Genomic DNA, 21,950 nt, shown 5'->3' with positions numbered 1-21,950 from the left:
TGAACGGTGATTGCAATAACAACCTGAAGAGTTTGTAAGGCAGCAAACTGATTTTAACGTGTAAACATCGACTGGTCGTTTATTTTCTCTTTATTAAACTCATGTTTCAGGTTCAAGCATCAGCACATAAACACACCCAACCACATTTTAGACATAAAACTCACATTCTGACTTCTGGAATGACTAAAGCTCAGCATTTAGTGACATTTTAGCATTTGACCTTCACTGTTGATGTGATCTGTAAGACCGTATGTTGCTCACATCAGTGACGCCTGATCCATAAAGGTAGCCATGGTGATATCGCGCTGGGATAACCCCCCACAGTCGTGAGTGCTGAGAGTGATCTGGACCTGGAGAACAAAGGTTAACGTAACATAATCTTTGATGTAGGTGTTAACCTAGAGAATGTGAAGGTCAGAGTTCAACCCCAAATCAGACAATCAGCCTTCACTACTGGTGATGCAAGGATGATATTCACCACCACATAATAAATTACAGCCTTTTAAGAATATAATAACCTAACTGATGATGATAATCTTATAACCAAGTGTTTTTTTCTCAATGATGAGAGCATCTCTGCATTTTTATTAAAATTTAAGATGGATGGAGATGCTGTTCTTTGCATTTACCTTTGCATGAGTCAATATCGCTGCTTCGTACCTTATTATAGACATTGAACCACTCAGGGTGATGGTCCATCTTTTCTGCTTGTAGGGCTACTCTGGACATGAAACCAAAGGCCTAAAGGGAATAAAACATCGTTCATATCACACGGGGGCCGCCTGAGGCCAACCGGTCCCCTGGTTTGAATGCTGTCATGTTATGGAACCTGGTTGAAGTCTTTAAAGATGAATTCTTTGTAAATGGCATCTCGGCCCACGACCTCCACCCACTGAGCGTTGTGTAGCAGGGGCAGCAGATGGGCCCTCTCCTCCTCTGTCAGACTCTGGATTTTACCGGCCTGATGGGAGAGAGCAGAGCAGCGGGTCTGAGAGTGGGCAGCTCCACCAATACATGCTCCCATTGGTTGCATTGGATCCCATCTGGAAACAATGAGAGGCTGCATTCTTGGCTTAAAAACCTGTCAGTTCAAAGGTAGCTGGGGGGGAAGGGAAAGGGGCGGAGCCTCTCCCTTTTTTATTTTCCTTTTTGGTCCTTTGGTTGACACATGACAAAGTCATGTGAATCCAAAGTCAACTTATTCAGCTTCAGGGGGGCCCACTGCAGTCCAAACTAGATTGGCAACTACTCCTAGCAGTCACCGCCGATAATAATATTACACTCTAACAATATTTTGTAACCTCGAAGGTTATGTCCAGTCAAAGCCAGTGACATCCACAGGTATCATAGCAACGCTCTAATCTGCTTTATCAGTGAAGCAACCAGGCAGCACCCAGACCCACAGACACACATAAAATCCCTGCAAAATCATGATCTTAATTATGCATTTAAGCTCTATCTGAACATTTGTAGTAAAACATTAGTGACTGAATGGAACATGCGTGTGTTTAACTGACAAACACACTGCAAGGTTTGTGTACTCACCATGTTTGCAGAGTGTTTTCATGCAGAGAGGTTTTCCAGCTCCCTCCTGTTGCACAGAGGCAGAACCTAATGTGGCAGCAAGCAAGAGCAGCTGGGGCAGAATCATTTGACACAAGAGCGGCAGGTCCCCGCTTAGCTGCCCCTCCAGAAGCCTGAGCAGAAATCCTCACCGATACACAAGGCACCATTTTTATTGCAAAGAGGATTATCTGCCGTTGATACTGGGCACTGGCCACAACAATAATCTTTAAGGTCTTTAATAATTCAGTTTGTATTACACATCCAGCCATGATAAAACCTCAAAAGTCTACATCTGCTATTAATGAAGTCTAAAGAAGACCGCAGACTTTTAGAGAAGCTCTGATCTAAAGCTGAGCGAGGGTCAAAGGTTAATGAGCCGCTCCTGGGACGTTGCCCCAGTGAAGTCATCTGTTACAGTGAATGCTCAGGAAAATGAAGTGGTTAATGAAGTGAGAGTTGGAGGAGGTGAAATCAGATGAGATTTTAACAGTTGGCCGGGTGAGGAAATGAGAAAGGTGCTTTTGTTGACGCTGCTGTAAAAGAAAAGCATGCTGGGATATAGGATCGGGACATTAGATTAGAGTGTGCCAGCAGGTTTGAAGGCATCACCGAGTCCTGTTAAAGGTTTCCAGACCTCAGAGTGCAGGAAAATAGTGTCCTTTTGGTTTAAAATCACTTTGGATGATAACAAAATTCACCCACTGAGCAAGAGCCCTTATTATCTGTAATTTTCCAAGCAAAAGATGTGCTGCACCCAAGGTTTTTATGGGAATATGTAATTAAAAATATATATATATATATATTTATACACGTACATACATGTATGTATTGCAAATACATACCTACATCCTGTTTGAAGGATGTGTGTAAGTGCAATATTGTGGCCTGGAACTACTAACTTCAAAGCATAGTCAAAATAGAAGCTGATAGAGAGTAGTAGAACCTGTTATTTGATCACTTCTGACTGTTCCCTACAATTGATTAAAGGAACAGTTCACACAAAATACAATTTCAAGCCTAATCTGCTCTTAGAAACACGACAACTCCAAAAAAAAAAAAGGACATGCAAATCTGTATTTGTCCACACATTTGTTTAGAACAGTTTGCTCTGGGACAGCCAACAACACAGTTCCTCGGGTCTTTAAGGCCTTTAAAGCTTAAATGGGAATAAAAACAGAATCCACTGCTCATTGCTCACTGTGTACATTTGCAACATGATGCATCATCATTTAGTGTTATCGTCTCTGTGATCTGATCATATCAAGGAAAACAGTCATCCAAGCAGTCCGACCTTTGACCGCTTTTTATTTTGCGTTGTAAAGATGAGCAGTGGCCTCGCTTGTTTACAAGAGGAACATGGAGCCCGGGAGACTGCTACACACAAGCCTGACTCTCTTAATCCTGCTAACCTGCAGCCATGCAGGTGAGAGCCGCTTTCTCGGGGATTTGTGAGTGATCCGCCTTTTCATGGCAAGATTTCAAACTGTCCTGGAGGCGGGAAAGTTATGTTGCGAAGGTCACGCCTCTGCAATCAATGTGGAAAATGTTAAAGTAGACAACCAGCCAGCGCTGAAATCATATGCCGGTGATGAAAAACAGCTTTTTGTTGTGTTATAATTGTTGGTTTGGGCTTTTTTAGAACCTGATCTGAGAGTGGACCAGGCGCTGCTAACCATACAGAACCAGCTCACCCAAAACGTTCAAGTCTTTTACACCTCAGATTACTGCTATAAGGTAAATAATACATACATCTCCTCTCTATTTTATGTATTCATTTTAAATACTAAGACTTTATTTCCAAGGTATTCTCAACTTCTTGCGCAAAAGCATAAATAAAGTTCTTGTATTGCTTGAAAGATTTCCTTGAATTTTACTTTATTGGTTTATTCACACCAGATTCTTCACATTTATTCAACCTAATAATAGATTTACTCAAACTATGGATACTTTGACTTCACCAGAGTATATTCTACTAGCGCTACTTTATATTTCCACTTTATTGTTGGAGGCACTAGATTCATTTAATCATTTTACAGATTAAAGTTTCCAAAATTCCCTGGATTGGAAGGTTTACCATGGCAACCATGCAAACCAGAGTCCATAAAAATCTTTGCGTGCAAATGTTTACATAATTACTAATACATTTATTATTTTTAACACCAGAAATGTTTTTTAACCCTTTGGCTTTTCTTCCCAGTGTGTGTACCAGCATCTGACCACAGTGAAGCCCAACAACAATGCGTCCGTGGTGATCAGCACTAAATTCACACTTCACATTCGTGTGGAGTCACTGGACAGAAATACGACCATCTGCAGGTGACAAATGACTTTCAGTCCTCTGGTAAGGTTTGGATTTCGTTCTTGTTTGTTCCTGTTTATCCGGTGCACTGGAACGCTTTTGTTTCCAGACATAATGGGATGCGGAGGCATCCAGTGATGACATCGGCAGTCTGAGGGATTATTTACAGGGCTGGGGGAGTAATCCTGGCCTGCCTTCTGTGCCCGAGCGATGCCCTCCCTTAAAGTACCTCGCTGGTTATTGATCCGGAGTCTTTTTGGTGTTCATAAGACCTGACATTCTAATATTGATGAAATGGGCTCATTAGATCTTTCAAGCCGTGTGTCCGTGTGTGTGTTGCGCTGGGGATGCTAACTGGGAGAGACAGCCCCCGTTTGTATAAACAATCACCCCTGAAACAACTCGAGGAGTTCCACTTTATGTTGGGGGTGGGGGGTCACCTGTGACTTCACATGACGAGTTTCCAGCCTGTAACGCTCCCTACTTAAAGTGTTTGTCTGCCTATAGATCAGTGCTGAGGTCTCTAAACAGACTATCCAGACTATCGATTTCTCCTTCACCTTTTAAAAAAACACCAGCTGATAGCTAGTATGTCACCCCCCACAGTGGATCAATGTGAACATATAATGCACACTTTTGGTGCCCTGAAATGGGAGAAACACAAAGAGCTGCACTTCATATCCACAGCCGCTGGGGGGCGCTCCTGAGCTTCAGGTGGATCGTTAACCTGTCAGCTGGAGGATGGGAAGAGCTTCTTTTTAACTGTTAGGTCAAGAGTGAAAGAGCAAAAGTAGTCAAGGGGGAAAAGGCAATAAATGTAGGCTTCTGATGAAATACCACCTCAGAGAGACTTTATGTGCTTTTACTGGATGTGTGTGGCTTCCTCTCTGTATATATATTCTTGTTTTGGATGCAGATGGAGTCAGACGTATGAAGAAAATGGTCGCTACAGTGTTTGGATCCGGATACCAAAGTCCACCACAAACCCCAGCTGCACTCACACTGTTGACCAAACTCCAAACAATGTTTCCTTGCGTAAGTATCGATGAAGAACGTGAGTGATTAGTCGTTGCCGTAGGGCAGCGTGACTGTGCATTGACAGCAGAGGAACACGTGTCCACAGCACGCTCGGGCCAAACCTTTGATCCACTCTCTGTTTAATTGAGTCAGTAAAGAGAAGAAAGGAAGCAAAAATCACTCGGCCCCTCTGCGTCCTACCCCGTCTGTCCCCCGGGACATGATGCGTATTGATCAGATGAGACATGCTGTCTTCAAAAGGGGATAAAAGACAAGCTTTTTTTGTTTGTCTTAAAGGACTGGCTCTGCGCAGAGGATTGTGGGAAATACATTAGGGAGTGTGGAAGGATTAGTGCATAATGGGATTTTGAAAGCGTCACTCTCCATAATGTACACTCTACTTAACAATATTGCAGATTATGTTGTAGATCAGACTTTTAAGGGCAAGTAGCCATTATCCAAGCAGATATACGGTCAGTGTGACTGCATCCCTCCCACTATGATGAGCTTCCATTAGCTCTACAGACCGGTGATTACGCTAGCTCCCCACAGGACTTGCTTAGCTTAAGTACTGGTCTGGTCAGCAGCTGAAGACAGGTTGGAGCTGCTCTATTGGGGAATTTCAAAGTTTACTTCGGCGTCTCGCATTGATTGTCTGCGGGGCTTCATGAGATCATCCGCCGGCTGGTATTCTTCGACGTTCCCCTGCAGTTGCTACCAGATCCACTCTTTAATTGTGTTAGTACTGTATTCTGATTTGTACCACAAACCGCAAGTCACCTGCAGAGAACTTCATCCTTACAAACAATTCCACATATTGACCACCACAAAGTGTTTCTTATTTAATTTTGGAAATCATATTGATGTTCTGAAGCTAATCAGATTGGCTTTAAAACGCCTGCGTTAATTCTGTATCCTGACTGTAATTAATAGAGCTTCTGTTGTGATGTATTATCTTATAACGTGGCCAGTGTTTCTTTCCAGTGGATTCGGGATAAAGTGGCTTATTTTGGTTAGCTTTTTTTCTCGTATCTCCTGTACTTTGATGCATCTCCTGAGTCCTTGTTGGTTTGTTTTTTTTCACAATGTTGCCGTAAAATATGCTTCTGATTAGCAGGAGTTGATGGGTGAGCAGTAATGTGGCATTTCCTCGCAATTTTGTGACAAGATGCATGTGGCAGATGTGTTTATCCTCTTTTATCTACATGAAACAAGATATTGTTTGGTTCCATCATCAGTGAATCTACATTTATAGGTGATTCAGAACAGATTCTGTTTACCTGTCTGCTGGGTTTGTGAGCTGATGTACTGTGAACCCCATCCTGACCCTGCTCCCTCGGCCCAGTGTAGCCTCTCCTATTTTCCTTTTCAAATGGCTGCAGGCTTACGTTTCCCAGCATGATTGAGATAAATTGATGGATCAGCGATGTTGTTTTCCATTTGCTTGTTGTTTGACACTTGAGGGATACCCTTTGACACCGGCTGAGTGACGGAGAGCCGCAGGGGACAAACAGGAAGCAGGACAATCAGACATTTGGTGCTGCACTATGGTGGCTCAGACCCTACTCTGATGAACTTTAGAACATCATCGATACAGACTGTAAATTATGTTGATGCGCTGATGATTCCCCGGTATTTTCTTATTTTCCAGCTCTTCTGGCAGCTGCTCTGTCCCTGGCTTTGATTGCTGTCTCATTTGTTGTGGTACCCATCATATATAGGTACGCATATGCTTTTTTTTATTTTTTTTTTTTTAAATGATACGTAAAACGACCATCCTGCAGCGATCAGACGTCCATCCAAACTTGGCTCCTCAAAACTCTTGTCCCATTTACAGGAAGCGCTCCACATCAAAATTTATGAGGACCATTTGCTGCCAAGCCCCCCGGTACTCCCTGGACAATGTAAGTAAAATACTGCCACCGATGAATGCATTAGATTCATATTTTGGAAAGTAGAACGGCACCAGGATGTGACAGATTAAATCAGTCAGTCTTGACACTGATCAAAGGATTTTCATCAAATTAGTGCAACAAAGCAGTATTATTATTCTTTTTCTATTAGTTGTTGTTGTTGTTTTTGTTGTTGCCAACCACAGAACCAGATACATCCGTACCAAAATTGCTCTGAAGCTGCAGTCTTCCAGCCATTTGGGAGACACTAACACAATGATTGATACAAATGTTAGCGGAGCCAATTGTACTGCAGACTTAGACAGAATTAATGGAGCGCTGCAACGTCCAAATCATGTTGCCTGTTGGCAGGAACCACTGTGTGTTCTTAGTGTGCGTCAATGACTCCTTTTGTTCCCTCCGAGTAAGTGAGTCTCTGTCTTCCTCACGCTGCACGGACGGCATGCAGATCCATCATAACGTATTAGTGCTGGTGTCTTCCTGCTCTGGCTCTTTAAACTGCGGCACCGGGGCCAAAGAGTCAGACTAATCCAACTGGGGGGGCAACAGGCCAGAGTCCTCTCAGTGCTGCCTTCACAGAGCGTCAGAAAACAAGGCACCGCAGCAGAGAATGACCCAGGACACGTCTGTCTGTCTGCCTGCCTGCCTGCCTGTCTGTCTGTCTGCCTGCCTGCCTGCCTGTCCGTCTGTCCGTCCATTGACCCACCCACCCACCCATCCATCCATCCATCCATCCATCCGTTCGTCCGTCCGTCCGTCCGTCGTCCGTCCGTCCGTCCGTCCGTCCGTCCGTCCGTCCGTCCATCTATCCATCCATCCATCTGTCATCCATCCATCCATCCATCCATCATCCATCCATCCATCCATCCATCCATCCGTTCGTCCATCCATCCATCCATCCATCCATCCATCCATCCATCCATCCATCCATCCATCCCATAATGCTAATGTTGGCTAATGTTGTCAACAAAGAGAAGCTATTGTGGAAATGATCATTAGTCATTATTAGCGAGTTATTGAGTTAACATCCAACCTTATTCGACCCCCCCGCCACGACCGAAAAGCCAAAGATTGTGATTCTGTGCCGTTGTTGTTTTTCTCCTCCAGGACACAACTCCAACATGTGAGGAAGAAGAAGAAATAAGCGGCAAACAGCGACCCAAGCGTCTGCTCTCTCTGGACACGTTCCGAGGGTATGTGACAAGCGTTCTCCTCATCGGGCCCATGTGTCCTGTTTACGCTGATCCTTTTCAGAGCCATCTCAGGCATGATGAAGATCTCCAGTTCCAGCGTAATGAATGATTACAGGGGTCACAGTCTGGCCACAGGCTCCCCCCAAACCTTTTGTTATCGGACGGGATGGCTTTGGGCATGGTTTCTGATATGCGTTTCCCCCGGAACAGTGCGTTTCTGTTGGACAAGAGTGATGCATGTGATTGAATCTGGGCTCCCTGCTCCTCTTAATTGTGGCCTGGGGTTAGACACAAAGCACGCCTCTCTGGAAACAGGATGCTGGTGTGGCTGTGACCTCCTTGTAGTCAAATAATTGACGTAATAATACCATCAACATATCAGCACATATCCACCGGGTCATAGATCTCCAGCCTAGTGAGAGGAAATCCAGCCGCACGGAGGCAGCTTCAGCACACAACTGGTCCATTCTGCAGCAGGGACCATCATCTAAAGACATCTAACAAGACTATCAAACACTTACAGAAAAAACATGATAATATCTCTGGCTGTGCGGAGATATTATTTGTGTGTTATTGATATTTCGTTTGGTTGTAGAGGACACGCTACCCACCTGACAACACGGTTGATAAAACTGTGCCTCCCAGCACCAGATTAACACTGTCAACCCCCTTCCCGATTTATGATCCATGGCTCTGATAAGTAACTTTTTACACAACACAGGGACATCATCCATCTGCCATGAGCTCTTGAGGCTTTTCCTCTACTCACAGTTTTTTCACAGTCACTCACACTCCGACTGACATGATATACAGAGAACTGTCGACTTGGCGCGCACGTTCATTCTTTTAAAAGGATTTTGGATTTTAATTTTGGGTAGCGCTGCTAAAAGCCTCCCGCTGTTCTCCTTCCAGGGGAAAAGTTGCACTGTCAGTCGTTAGCTTTGCTTTACAACACAGTTAATAACAATAATAGAAGAAGACTGTAGTGCCAGGTGGCTGAATTATTCCATATTTTGACTGCAGCAGCATTTATTTCAACTGATTTACTTTCTCAAGGAAAAAAAATCCTTGGAATTTCTACTGATGTTGAAGTTTATTATGGCTACAATATCCACTGGTGCACTTGACGCGTCCAGCAACGCTGGTAACTCAATACTCTTTAATGATGGAGTCCAACTACACGTTAAATAATGCAGGATGCAACGTTAACTTTCTGAGGAGTCACACAGAAATTCAAACCATGACTGAAAGCCATGAGAAGATCCTGCAAGAAGGACATCTGTGAGCTGTTAGCTTTATGGCATAAATAAAGATTTAGAGAAAGTGGCAAATATCCATGGCAGTTATTCGTCAACCTGGATCTTAGCTTTCATTACTTTGCGGCAACATTAAAGGAACATTTGCTATAGTTACTCGTTGAATACACCAGTTTTTAATACTTAGATGGAAGATAAATAGTTCCCTCCTGAACAAAGTCTTTCATCTGCTGTAGTTTTGTATCTGTAAAGATACAGAAAACAGGTCCTGATGCAAGAGGATGCAGCTGATACTGGTCTAATAAAGGTACATTCAAGGTCTTTTTGTCACTATGGTGGCTAATGGATGTAATTTACAGCAGTGTGTGCATGTGTGTGTGAGAGAAAGAAATTATGAGCGCGTGCAGCAGGATTTACTCCGCTTTAATAGCCCTTTTGAGACGATAGCGTCCGATTAAAATCTCGTATCAGCAGGTTGGACCTAAAAGAGCCGTAATGGCCTTTTCAATTGAATTTAAGCAGGAAAACAAGAGCAGGCGGAGAAAGATAGCGCGCCCCTTATCAGACCATCGTTTTCTTTAAACTCGTTCTTTCTGGATGATATTTCTGCATCGCTGCAGTTAAAGTGCACATGCATCATAAGCGAGGAGGAGGATGGAGGGATAGCGCCTGGGAGCAAATGTCATTAATCCACCAAAACTTGATGAGGCAGTGGCCAAAGTCTTTCTCCCGGCGTTTCCTCCAGCTAGGGTTAGCGCCTGCTGTTCTGCAGCAGGCCAGGCCGCTGCTGAGGCATAAAGTGTATCATATATTAGATGCAAAGTCTTTAGTCAGCACTGCTGCTCGAGGAGATTCAGAGGACAAGTGTTCATTTCCTGAGTGATTCATAATGCTTAGGCTGCATTACCTCGCATTTAGAGGGTGACAGCAGACGAGCCCCGCCCCACCGCACTTATACTTCAATCCAACACTTAATGATATTCCAGAGGTGTTATTTAGGAGGCAATCAGTTCTTCACATAGGAAATAATTCATTCATTCATGTTTTAAGGTACATTTTCAGACAATATTCTGATGCAGTTGAAAGCTCATTTTATCGTGCGTCCAGGTTTGCCTTGACGGTGATGGTTTTTGTGAACTATGGTGGAGGAGGCTACTGGTTCTTTCAGCATGCTCCATGGAACGGTGAGGCAAATATGTACCTTTTTAAGGATTTGCAAGAATTTTAGGACTAATTGAACTGTACTACATGTAAATCTAAATGTATGGGTGAGGGTGTTTTTTGAAGAGCTCACAAGCGATTTGCTAGTTATGATAAATGTCAAATCCACACCCACAGGAAGCCATTCCTCATAAAAAAAACAACTTAAAGACATGAGTTATAGATTTTTAATGGTTATTAACAACCAGGAAGGTAATGGAAAGAAGGTGGCACGCGTGTTTAAACTGACGCTCAGAGACAATAAGAGGGAGGCAGCAAATGACTGAGACTCTTAATGTGTACAAAGGAACAAAAAAAAAAGATTTTCCCTGATTAAATGTATCGATTCCAGGGGTAGTTTGATTAATCTTCTCTGCAGCTGGTCCAAAACTGTCAGAGGAGGGGAGATATTTATTAATCACACCTTTTGGAAATTGGAAGTTAATGATGGAAGCGGCTTTTTAAGGTTCTCGCATGGTGAATGCTGGATGGCAAAAACTAGAAAAGTCTGATAATAAAAGGGAAAAAAACGGAACTCAAGTGCTGGTTTAATGGCGTAAAACTTTGTCCTGTTTCAGGTCTAACTGTAGCAGATCTGGTCATGCCATGGTAGGACACCATTTCCACGAGTTATTAATCACAATTTACTGTATATATTCAGTTTACTCAGCGTTTTCCCCAGGTTTGTCTTCATCATCGGGACGTCGGTGGTGTTGGCTTTCAGATCCATGCAGAGGAGGCGAGTACGACGCCTGCAGCTGCTGCGTAAGATCACCTGGAGAACGGGCGTTCTCCTCATGCTGGGCTTCTGCTTCCTCAACTATTCTCCACGAGACGGCCCATGTAGGTGGAACCCAGGATGGTTATTTTGAACAGACTCTTTCTGCAGTGGGAGTTCTGAAAACAAAGGCTATGGCCTCCCTGATAATGTCTCCTAATTACACACGCCAAAGCGGCACAACAGCGAGTGCGGCAGCGTTTTTTTGGGGGTTTTTTTTCTGACGCTAATGCACCGGTTCAGCTGGGAAATGCAGCTTTGGAACAACAAACATGTTCACATTCAACAATTTTCTGACAATTTTATCATTTGTTTTATGGATCATAAAAAGAACCCACCTGTTTATCCATCTGTGGAGTGTTGCGTCGTTGGCTTGAGGACACGTTACTAAAATACAGGTGATGTGTTTAGATCAAAATGAATGGTAAACCCAGAGCTGCATTGTCAGGTTTGGAGGCAAAGCAGGCTAAACGCCCCTCTTTTCATCACCCACCTGGGGATGAGCAGGCCTCCCTTCGCACATTAGCCCTCCCAGGCGCTAATGGACTTTCCTGTGGTGATGCAGGCGTAACCGGGTTAACAAAAATATTGTTATTGTGTGCCCAGTCTCAAAATCCAGCGCCAGGGGATGGTTAACAGGAGGGAGATTGAGCAAAAACAACCACCCTGGTAATGGACAATTACAAACAGATAGTGTTACAGCCGTCAGCAGCTGCTGCCGCCGGCGTTGACCAGAACAACACTGCCGCTTTTACCACGAGCAGCAGCTTTGCCCGCTCGTCTCCAAGGACGTCCTCGGCAGTTCAGGACCAGGGTTTATGCATAATCGGACGATGGAACCGTTTCAGCTCAACACATTAAATCACTTTGAGGTCAGATGGAACAAAAGGCGTTAACCTGTGAGATCAACGGTGTGTTGATTTTACTCCTGCAATCTAAGGAGTGTTCAGAGCTCCTTCCGCTCCACGTGACGGTCCACACTCATCAGTTTCTCCTATATTAACTGTATTCTGTTAAAGCTGGACTATTGTTTATTAGATTGGGTTTTCAAGTGAAGGAGACGGAGGGAAATTTTGGTCAAATGAAAAGCCAGACATTTGCTTTTAAAGTATATTCTGTCTCCGCTGGTTTCCTAATGGCTTTACGCAGCTGCGCTCACCTCCTTCATACAATCATCGTTTTGGTTAATGTATCTCCGGAAGCGCTACGAGATGGGAGGCAGGCAGCAGCCACATTTGCTTCCTAAATGATTTTCTAACATTGAAAAAGGCTTCAGTTAAAAACCAAAACAGCGTGAACTGATGTGTTAGGTCGCGTGGCTGTGAGACCTTCCTCTGGTCTACCTTTGTGCTCTGACCTTACAGGGTGGATTTTTAGTTAAAGGACTTTTTGTTGCAGATGTGATCATGGAAGCAGATTTTACAGACGTGTCACGATTAAGAGCTTCTTCTTCCCCTGTCAAAGCAGAGATTTCCTCCTCTTATTTGATTTACACAGATCAACGATCGGGATTGCGCCATTTTTACAGCACTTTTGTGCAGCAGAGCGCTTTCCAATTAACTAAATGTGTAGATTAACATCAATCTCTCAACAATCCACCAACCCTGTCCTCTCCACTTTGTGGAGGGTGAGAGATAACGGGGAATCATTGCTTAGCTTCCCACATTCTTTACATTTCCATATCCTGAAGCCTGACAACATCTCCCAGTGTGCCGCTCTGTCCATCACCCCCTTCAGGAGGCAGTATTTGCTGGATGATTAAGAGGACAACCCCACACTCAATATAATCGATGTCCTGGCTAATTGTTGGCACAGTTCAGCAGAACTAGCTTGACATGGAGGTGTCTACCTTCGCTCTGCAGACGCGTCTTTATTAGCGGGTTCATGCTGCTGTTATCTGTGTTCCAGTGTCCTGGTCCTGGCTCAGGATTCCTGGAGTCCTGCAGCGTCTGGGCTTCACCTACTTCATTCTATCACTCCTGCAGACTTTCTGGGGCCAGAAAGAAATCTCACTGACAGAGGTGAGCAGCTCTGTCAGCTTCACTGTAGTCTTTCTAATCTGATGAGCGGGAGAGAGGAGAGCGAGAGATTTGGTGAAGAAATGAAAATTGAACCAAACTGAAAAGTGTTTTGTCCTCTGCTTTGACCCATTTCAGTGGAAAATCAGGGGAGAAACAAAACAATTGTGGGTCAGTAAAACTGGAGATCAAGGTTTTTAGACATTAATTCAGCAGCATTCAATTAAAAAACATCTAATTAACAGTGTAAGAGCATTAGCTAAGAGTTAAACACAAATGAAGATATGGAAATTGACTGTAAAAGGACAATTCAACATTTAAGTTGAGGTGAAAACGTGCCACAATAATTGCATAGCGATGTCCAATATATGAAGGACAACAAAGGGACATGTTCACGTTTGTTGAAAGGACATTCTTAAAATAAGACTTCTGCTATTGTATTATTTAAATAAGAAGCCTTATCACACAGCACGGACAGTCTAGTCTGGCAAACTGGTGTGATGGAAACCACTGATGGAAACGAGCGAGTGCCATCTTAGTCGTGCAGCTTTGGACTTGAAGACGTGTCTCAAGGTTTCTCTACTGTGTTCCAGCATCGCTGGTGGAGCTCTGTCCAAGATGTGGTTGTTTACTGGCCACAGTGGCTGATTATCATCCTGCTGGAGACTCTGTGGCTCTGTGTCACTTTCCTCATGCCTGTGCCTGACTGTCCCACGTAAGTTCAGGCCCCCTCCTTAGGTGCTGAACGTGGCTGTTGACCGACACCCCTGCTGGAGTGTCCACGCCGACATCATCTCCATCTGCTGAGGTGTTGCCCCGCGCGCCTTGTGTTGCTGTTGTGAACAGTTATGATTTATGGGCCTGTGCTGTATGCTTCAGAGAGCATAATTAGCCAATCTTGGACTGTCATGTGCAATAAGACTGGTGGAGGCAGAGGATCCATCTTCCTCGCTCTGAGTCTTCTGCTCATTGTTGCTATTTTTGCACATTTCCCCCCAATTTTATGCCTCGATGTTAAAATTGGGACTTTGAAATTGTAGTGTTAATTGCCTAATATCTGTGTTATGTTACATATTAATGATCTACAACGTTAAAATGCAATTAAATGTACAATTTAATTAATCTTTCCTTTTTTCAGTGGCTATTTAGGTGCTGGTGGAATCGGCGACCATGGTCTTTACCCAAACTGCACTGGAGGCGCTGCAGGATACATCGACAGATGGATGTTTGGTGATAACATGTACAGATATCCCACGTGCAAAGTCAGTTATCCATCACGCATATCCATGGATATTGTGTTTTAAAGTTGTGGAAGAAGCTCATTTCTGCATTTTTTTAATTGCATTATTTCAGGAAATGTATCAGACCACACAGCCCTTTGACCCAGAGGGGGTTCTGGGGACGGTCAACTCTATTGTCATGGGATTCCTGGGAATGCAGGTAAAATAAAGAATTTCTTAAACATTGCTGCAAATTATCCATGGATTGGTTAGATTCTACAAAATCATCAGCAATCTGAAACAATGTGACGAACCAGAATCTATTATATAGTCACAATAATTTGAGCTGCTGTACCGACTACTGCACAATCATGGACCACTACAGCCAAATTACAGTACATGAAACACACACACACACACGCACACACGTACGCACTCGCATTACGTGTCTCCAGCTCTTCCTGTTTTCCCACTGGCAGCAAACTGGGAAGCCCCAGTCAGTTGGAGCCCTTCATCTCCCATCCAATGATTTCAACAGACTCAAACCGCTGCAGAGCTGACAAAGATTGAGCTCGTTTAAGGAATCATTCATAGAAATTAATGACGTTAGAACTTTGGTGAATCCCTATATGTCATATCTCTGTAGCATAAAAGTGAAAATAATTGTTGGACTTTTTAATGTGTATCAGTTTTTCCTGACTCCTCTAATATAAAACACTTTATTCTAACACTATAAATAGTATTTATTTGGCACCAAGCATCTTACATTACATTACATACATATGCTTTTTTTTTTTTAAATAAAGCTCTTTCTGGATTGTTAGTAGAAGCTCACATTTGGAAGTGTAAACAGGGTTCACCTTGAATTTCAGTGAAAACTGAATGAAAAATACTTTCCCACCTCCTTGCGAGCGCACAGCTGCCCTCTGTTTTTGACAACGTGTTGCAGGAAAGTGGGGCGAGTTTCTCTCCTCCAACGTTGATTGTCACTTTTAACCGTTTGCACTGTGGGAAGCTGCCTCGCAAAAGCAGCCACATTGCTTAATTCCCGGCGGGCGGTTAGCTCTGAGCCCGTCAGTCAGCACGTCTTAGACGACACGCCAGGTGTCCGCTGCCCTCCTGCGTGTTCTGCCAGGCTAATGTCCTCAGCTGAGACACATTCATCATCACCAAATTAATCAGAGGCTGCAGACGACTTATGCGCCACATCTGGATGGGCAGAAATGTGACCGCCGCATCAGGGACACAGTCACCCACAACCCAGGCAGATTTAGTTACCCAAGGACAAACACACAGACACGCCGGAGGTTGTTGGTTTATATAGCAAGTCTTGGTAATCCCAGGAATGGATCTGCTGTGGTGACTGTACGTATCTGCCTTCTTTCCCTCAGGCTGGAAAAATCCTCCTCTTCTACAGGGGGGCCGACGTCCGCATCCTCTGTCGATTCCTGTTGTGGGCCGTCATCCTGGTACGTTGCGTCATGCAGATGCAGAAAGATAAAACTCAAGACGACCCATCGCTTTGAATAACATTTGCTTCCTCCTCACCATCTCTGATCTTGCTGGTTTTATTCAGCTTGGGGACAAACCCCGGTGTGCGTTTCTCTTCCCACCACTGGGGTATTAGTCCCAGCCGCCGAGGCCACTCATTAGCAGGAATTGGTGGAGGATGTGTGTCATCCCGGCACGATTGAACAACATCCGTGTGCGGCTACGTTTCCGGGCAGACACGAGTATACGGCTCGTCTGGGGACACGCATTACCTCCTATTGATCAAAAGGGATGTGGATATTATTTACTGGCTACTGTAATCAGTAGCAACTGAAGGTGTGATTAATTGGTGCTCATGCATGGTGAGCTTCCCCCAGAAAACGCAGCGACAGCACTTGATGGTCGCTGGACCACAACAATCACCAGAGTCTGGGCAGAACAGTGGCCATTATTTTAACACGGGCTCTCACTTGTTTTCTCACCAGTGGTTCTGGGTGGTCTTGAAACACAAAAGCAGGCAGGCTGGCGTCGTTTTCCTTCTGAGTGGGGGGATGAGTCCCGCAGGGAGGAGCACCGTGTTATACGAGACGGCTCTTTTTGCGTTTCTAGACCCGCGACATGAGGCTTTTAGTCAATTCTAACGATATTGAGGGCAGCGGTCCCCCCAAAACAACAATCCAGACTTCGCTGAACCTACATGCCAACTGTCTTTTTAAATGTACAGCGCCAAGCTGCAGACATGAGGCTTGTTTGCAAAAGGAGGTTAGTAGGAGCCCGCCCGCCGCTCAGGCAGACATCCTGAACAGGCTGTCCTTTGACCTGGAGCGATGATGGAGTTAGAGGAGCTGGCTGCTTCGCTCATCCTTTGAAATCTAACTGTGCAAGGGGACGAAAAGGGAGCCAGACAGTGGTCAATGTATACACGACTGTCATCCATGGCTGAAATGTAAGGAATTTAGGTTTAGATTATTATCATCTCAATAATCAGTGAGATTAAGCTGGCACTATACACAATGAAAGATTTATCCTGGACGGTTAATATGTGGGGATTTCAGGGTCAATAATTATCACTGAGACGCTGGTGAAATGAAAAATATCCTTAAACCCACGTTTACACTGTTTAATGCAGTGGTGGAGCTGAAATTTCGGGAAGCAGCACTTTGGAGGTCTGAGAGATGGAGAGAAAGATGGGAAAGTTGTGCTGCTAAAGTCTGAGTGTGCGCACGCACTGCTGGTGTGATGTTAGCAAAATTCATTTAGCAAGATTTATGTGGTGCAGTCCCCCCAAATGTTGACTGTAACGTTTTAACCACTTTAGTGCAACGTGAAATGATTAGAGAAAAAAAAAATGCCGTTCAATATTTACCAAATGTCTTCACAACAACAGGAAGCGAGAGAGTGTTAACGTGCTTCTTGTTGGGATGTTTGTGTCTAGACCGAAGAGGACAAATCAATACAGGGAGTCAAGCGTTTTGCAGAGATATGGTGAGAGAAAGTGAAAATGCGGCATCTAATTAGCCTCATTTCTTAAACAACAACTGTCTCCATTCGTCTGCTGCTGTTGAATATCATTGAGTCCCATTGTGATGCAGAGAGTTTGGGGTTGAAACAAATGACATTAACTTTGCTCTTCAGGCAGCAGATGATAAAGTAACGTATGTTTTTCTTTCACATCCCCCACATAACCCTCCCCATTGATCTATCCAAACATAAAATTCAATTGAACTGAAATAGATAAAACATGATTGATTTTCTCACATTACACTTGTTGAGGAGGAACAAGAGTCCGTATTGATCCTTGTTTATGAGTGGACTATGACTACAGCCTGTAAAGGTCCCTCATACATTCTTCTCAGTAGCTAAGTGTATTTTTAGTTGCATAAAGTGTTCTCACCAACAACAGATACACAAAAATGAGTTTTGCTGATTGGCCTGCTCTTTATATTGACTTGTGTAACATGGTTTTGCCTCAGCAGGGAGGAAGAAAGCAGAGATGAATCAGACATGTGCTCTGGACTTTAGCAGGTCTCCTTGGGGGAGGATGGGGGCTCATTTCAGCACACGCCCAACCACGGGAACATTACTGTGCGCCACAGATTCATCATCAACCCGAAATGACAGATTATTGCTAGATCAAACTACAGTTCAGGGTAATCCTGTGGTGGATTGATATTCAGGGGTAGCTGTGCATCTTCCTTGGAATAAACAGGCCCCGTTAATTAAAATCCAACGATCAGGCCACAGATGTGAGATATTGAAATTGAGCGATTGCCCTATATACCAACCCCATCCCACATCCCGCTGCCTGGATAGCCTGGAGACCCAATCCAGTCCTGGCTAGGCTATTTCCACACCATCGATTCTGTCATCTATACACATGATGGATATCCACCATACAGACATGTTTAGACTGGGATCCAGCAGCCAGGGTTCTGGGGAGCACAAGATTCTCCTCCCAGAGCCAAAGCAATGCCTGCGTGTGGAAAAGATGAGGAAAATAAAGTTATGTAGGGGTTTATTTCATCAGATGACGTACAGCTTGAGCACAGCCTCACATGGGAGCTCATAGTTTCCTTTCTGTTTTTAAAGATTAATCCTGGTAAAATAAATAAGCCTTTTACCAGAGAAATATAGACCATATAGCATTAAGATGGGTTTATGTTGTTATTTATTTATGTGTTATTTAACTCTGATTGGGCAAATTCATAGACACATTTTAAACGTATGCCAATATTTTTTAGTATATTAAAAAAAAATTGCAAGCCAAGCTGTTTTAAAACTTGCTTTGAAAATCAACATTTCACCTCTTTTCCTAAATCAAATATTGTTACTGCTGCTGGTCAGATAAAGGCGAACGACGCGCTCTTCATTTTTTGGCCTGGAATTGTTAGCAGCCCCCCTCCATCCGCCGTATTTGCTTATCGCCCATCGATTTGAAATCTGCTTCATTTCCCCCCTCAGGGAATCTCCGCAGCCATCCTTACTAAGTGCACGCGAGACGAAGGATTTATACCTGTCAATAAAAATCTTTGGTAAGTGCTTCCTGACCCGCTAAATCCAGCCACTTTTCTCCACAAAAGAAAGGACGTGTTAGCCGCAGGAACAAATCACGGCCTCTAACACATGCGTGGACTTACCTCCAACGACAGCTACAACTGTAAATAATCACCTGCAGGACTGCCGAGCCTCTCCAACCGTGATCACTCTTCTTTACAGCCAACAGTTAAGAACACAGAAGTGCTCCTGTTCCACCAGCTTTGTGTCTCTATAATAACAACTCTGTTAAATGGATTTGTTGTCCTTTTCTGTGGGATGAATCCCTGCGTCTTGTTTGAGGTGATCGCTCGTGACTGCAGCCGTGCACGGCTCTCTCGTTGTGCACGAGCTTCACTGAAACATCACCTCTATAAGATGTGATTCGTGTTTTTTCCGTTGCAGCAGGAAGAACACCGATTCATCTGTGATGTGTAAGCAAATTCTTCCATATGTTCCACAGGGACTCCTGCTCATCCTTGGCCATTACCTCCTTGGCCTTTATAGGCAGTTCATCGTAGATAGGTTATTGAGCTTTTGAGTACAAGTCTCTGCCTGGATGTCTCGAAGTAATTAACTCAGAGGCAAGAGCCCTTTTTGGCCCCACTTCAACTGTGATTATAAAACCCCGCAGGAAAGGAGGAGGCAACCATTTTAGCCCAGCTGATATCACATCAAACACTGTTGCACTCAGGAGCAGGCGGGACACGAGCGGCTGGCACGTCTCCAGTGGGGGGCACATGCCAAGGATCCGCCGCTGACGCTTTCGCAGTGATGCAGCAAACTCTCCTGCGGTCTGTCGGCTTGGCTCCGGAGGACCAGGCGTTATTTACGGCAGCAGATTGACAGACTGTTTTTTTACACCCTTGTAAACGCTGTACCGCTATCACTCTGTTTCTGCCCAAACGCTGTGGTCCGGGAGGTGTTGCTGATCTGTTGTTGCTGATGGTGTGTTTCAGGTCCCTGTCTTATGTGACCTGCATGGGCTGCTTCTCCTTCCTGCTGCTGGCAGGCATTTATTTGGTGACTGATATGAAGGGATGGTGGACTGGACAGCCATTTTTATATCCAGGTACTGTTTATTCACTCACAGAAGGCTCTCCAGACTGTAGTTGGTCAGAGTTAAAACCTGAAATCAATAGTAATTATATGTTTTTACTCAAATACCAGCAGGAAAAATACAATTTGCACCTGTATTTTATTTATTTTATTCTGGTTTATTCTTTTTGCAATTTGAAATATTTAGATTATTCCGGTTTATTTGGAAGGCTTCTTGTGCTCCCAACCCGGAAACATGCTTGTGGATAACATTTTTCTCTGCTGCCCTTCAGGGATGAACTCCATCCTGGTCTATGTTGGCCACTCACTGCTGGGTTTCTACTTCCCATTCAGCTGGATGATGCGCTTCCAGGAGAGCCACTGGGAGTGGCTCTTCCAGAGCCTGTGCGGAACGGCTCTGTGGCTGCTTATATCTTACCTGCTGTATAGAAAGAAATTCTTCCTCAAGATTTAAACCAGCAGACAGATCTCTCTGTGTATTTTTATTATCCAGCATTATTTGTCCTTTTCCATCTGAATCATCTTCATCCCGATTAAATAAACCACCATCCAGTTTTAGGGATGCTCTGTGTGTGTGCGCAGCTCTGTTTTGGGTTTTTGTTTTACATTTATTTTTTTTGTTATTCAACTTGTTTTGTGCGGCAAAAACACTGATTAAGCCACATGTGCTGACACGGTACTTAGCAAATTGGACTGAGTGATTCCACTACACACCAGGCCAACCATTATGAGACTGTTGCCATGGCCACTTGTTCCCCCTCTGTGCGCACACCGGTACCATCTGCTGTCCGGGTGACAGTACTTTAATAGGGGTCAAGATGCACAGCTCACAAAGGAGTGCCGTTAATGGGACGGACACCTCTCGCACTAATTGCATTAGAAAATCAGGGAAATTACACAAATCCGATTCACCAGAGAACAGCCTGAGCATGTTCTACACTGTCCATAATTAATACACACGTAGTTTTATCCAGGGATGATAATATGTAGCTCAAGTACATGATTAGATGGAGTGATGCAGGGACCAGGGTTTTAAAGTCTCCCCACCATTTTTCCACAGCCACAGAGCCAAACTATGGAAATCCACTTTTGCTATCACTCAAAAGTGTGTATTTTCAGGCAGAACATACATTAAACAACCAATTTTGTGGATTTTACCACTTACAGCCCAACACCTTACCAAGAAGGATGATCTCTACTGAGATTTTGCTGCTGTGGCCGTGCTCTAAGCCTGCCCGGGACCAGATGATACCACTGTGATGCTACATACCGTGGCTACACATCTCCTTGTGTTCATTGATTATCTTTGAGCGAAAGTCTCAGGATACCTATAGTCTGTCATATGGAAACTTTATCCCAGAATCAGTGGTCTCATGCAGAGCGCTCTGCTTCTTGTATTGCATCATGATCCATACACTCTCCCCTGATGCAGTATTTATCTTCGTGCTCTAAACCCAACATTTGAGTCCATTAGTGATCTCATATGATATCTTGAAGACATACATTAATTCCTAAGTGTATTTGAATAAATGTATTTTGATCCTCCTATCAAAACCAGCGTGATTCCTTTGTCCAACGACGTGCTCCCTGTTTCACTCCAGCTGATACAGATGAGGGAACAGCAGAGTGCATGTGCAGGTACAGTAACAAGCGTGTTATTCTACTTTGCTTCCACATGGTGAAAGTTTCCACAGAAACAGTCTTCCCAGCGAGCTCCAGCGTACTTCTCTGGTTGTGCAGACATTGATCGGAGAGTGGTTGTGTGAGTGGCTGGTGTCCGACTCCTGCCCTTAGGCTGCAGCAATTCCCCACTCTGCACCGTCCAGTCACAGCAGAGATCTAGCAGAGGTACGCCAAAGACCCCCAGACTCCCAGGCTTTGCACTAGCTGATTTCCGCTCTGGCTCT

At 44.2% G+C, this 21,950-nt stretch overlaps 2 protein-coding genes across 3 annotated transcripts; one reads left to right on the top strand and one right to left on the bottom strand.

Moving 5' to 3' along the window:
- Positions 1–72: 72 nt before the first annotated feature.
- Positions 73–1,704, bottom strand: pcbd1 (pterin-4 alpha-carbinolamine dehydratase/dimerization cofactor of hepatocyte nuclear factor 1 alpha). The gene is made up of 4 exons (XM_057047634.1): positions 1,546–1,704; positions 830–961; positions 661–741; positions 73–350 (listed from the first exon to the last, which is right to left on the bottom strand). Exons 1-4 carry the CDS (start codon positions 1,546–1,548, stop codon positions 258–260), a joined length of 309 nt encoding a protein of 102 aa, XP_056903614.1. The 5' UTR covers positions 1,549–1,704; the 3' UTR covers positions 73–257.
- Positions 1,705–2,484: 780 nt separating this feature from the next.
- si:dkey-192p21.6 (uncharacterized protein LOC565246 homolog) lies at positions 2,485–20,624 on the top strand. 2 transcript variants are annotated; one of them, XM_057047972.1, is made up of 18 exons: positions 2,490–2,989; positions 3,206–3,300; positions 3,764–3,882; positions 4,782–4,900; positions 6,534–6,603; positions 6,720–6,786; positions 7,903–7,988; positions 10,352–10,428; positions 11,023–11,053; positions 11,127–11,287; positions 13,131–13,243; positions 13,834–13,955; positions 14,379–14,502; positions 14,594–14,680; positions 15,852–15,929; positions 18,913–18,983; positions 19,944–20,056; positions 20,316–20,624. In XM_057047972.1, the coding sequence occupies exons 1-18, from the start codon at positions 2,923–2,925 to the stop codon at positions 20,495–20,497; spliced, it is 1,782 nt and encodes a 593-aa protein (XP_056903952.1). In that variant the 5' UTR covers positions 2,490–2,922; the 3' UTR covers positions 20,498–20,624. The 2 variants fall into 2 exon arrangements, with proteins under 2 accessions (XP_056903953.1, XP_056903952.1); XM_057047973.1 differs by lacking the exon at positions 18,913–18,983 and having other exon boundaries at positions 2,485–2,989.
- Positions 20,625–21,950: the final 1,326 nt, after the last annotated feature.

This window comes from Takifugu flavidus, chromosome 11 (assembly GCF_003711565.1).
Source record: "Takifugu flavidus isolate HTHZ2018 chromosome 11, ASM371156v2, whole genome shotgun sequence".
Taxonomy (NCBI): Eukaryota; Metazoa; Chordata; class Actinopteri; order Tetraodontiformes; family Tetraodontidae; genus Takifugu; species Takifugu flavidus.
This window is presented reverse-complemented; position numbering and strand designations above follow the sequence as displayed.

Bases quoted from the DNA above. Each gene is read 5' to 3' on its own strand.
- si:dkey-192p21.6 (XM_057047972.1), top strand. From the start codon at position 2,923: ATGGAGCCCGGGAGACTGCTACACACAAGCCTGACTCTCTTAATCCTG. The intron at 11,054-11,126 runs GTAGGACACCAT...CGTTTTCCCCAG, and splicing joins GCAGATCTGGTCATGCCATG to GTTTGTCTTCATCATCGGGA. The intron at 15,930-18,912 runs GTACGTTGCGTC...TTCCCCCCTCAG, and splicing joins TGTTGTGGGCCGTCATCCTG to GGAATCTCCGCAGCCATCCT.
- pcbd1 (XM_057047634.1), bottom strand. The intron at 742-829 runs GTTCCATAACAT...TATTCCCTTTAG, and splicing joins TCTTTAAAGACTTCAACCAG to GCCTTTGGTTTCATGTCCAG. The intron at 351-660 runs GTACGAAGCAGC...TTTGTTCTCCAG, and splicing joins GGTTCAATGTCTATAATAAG to GTCCAGATCACTCTCAGCAC.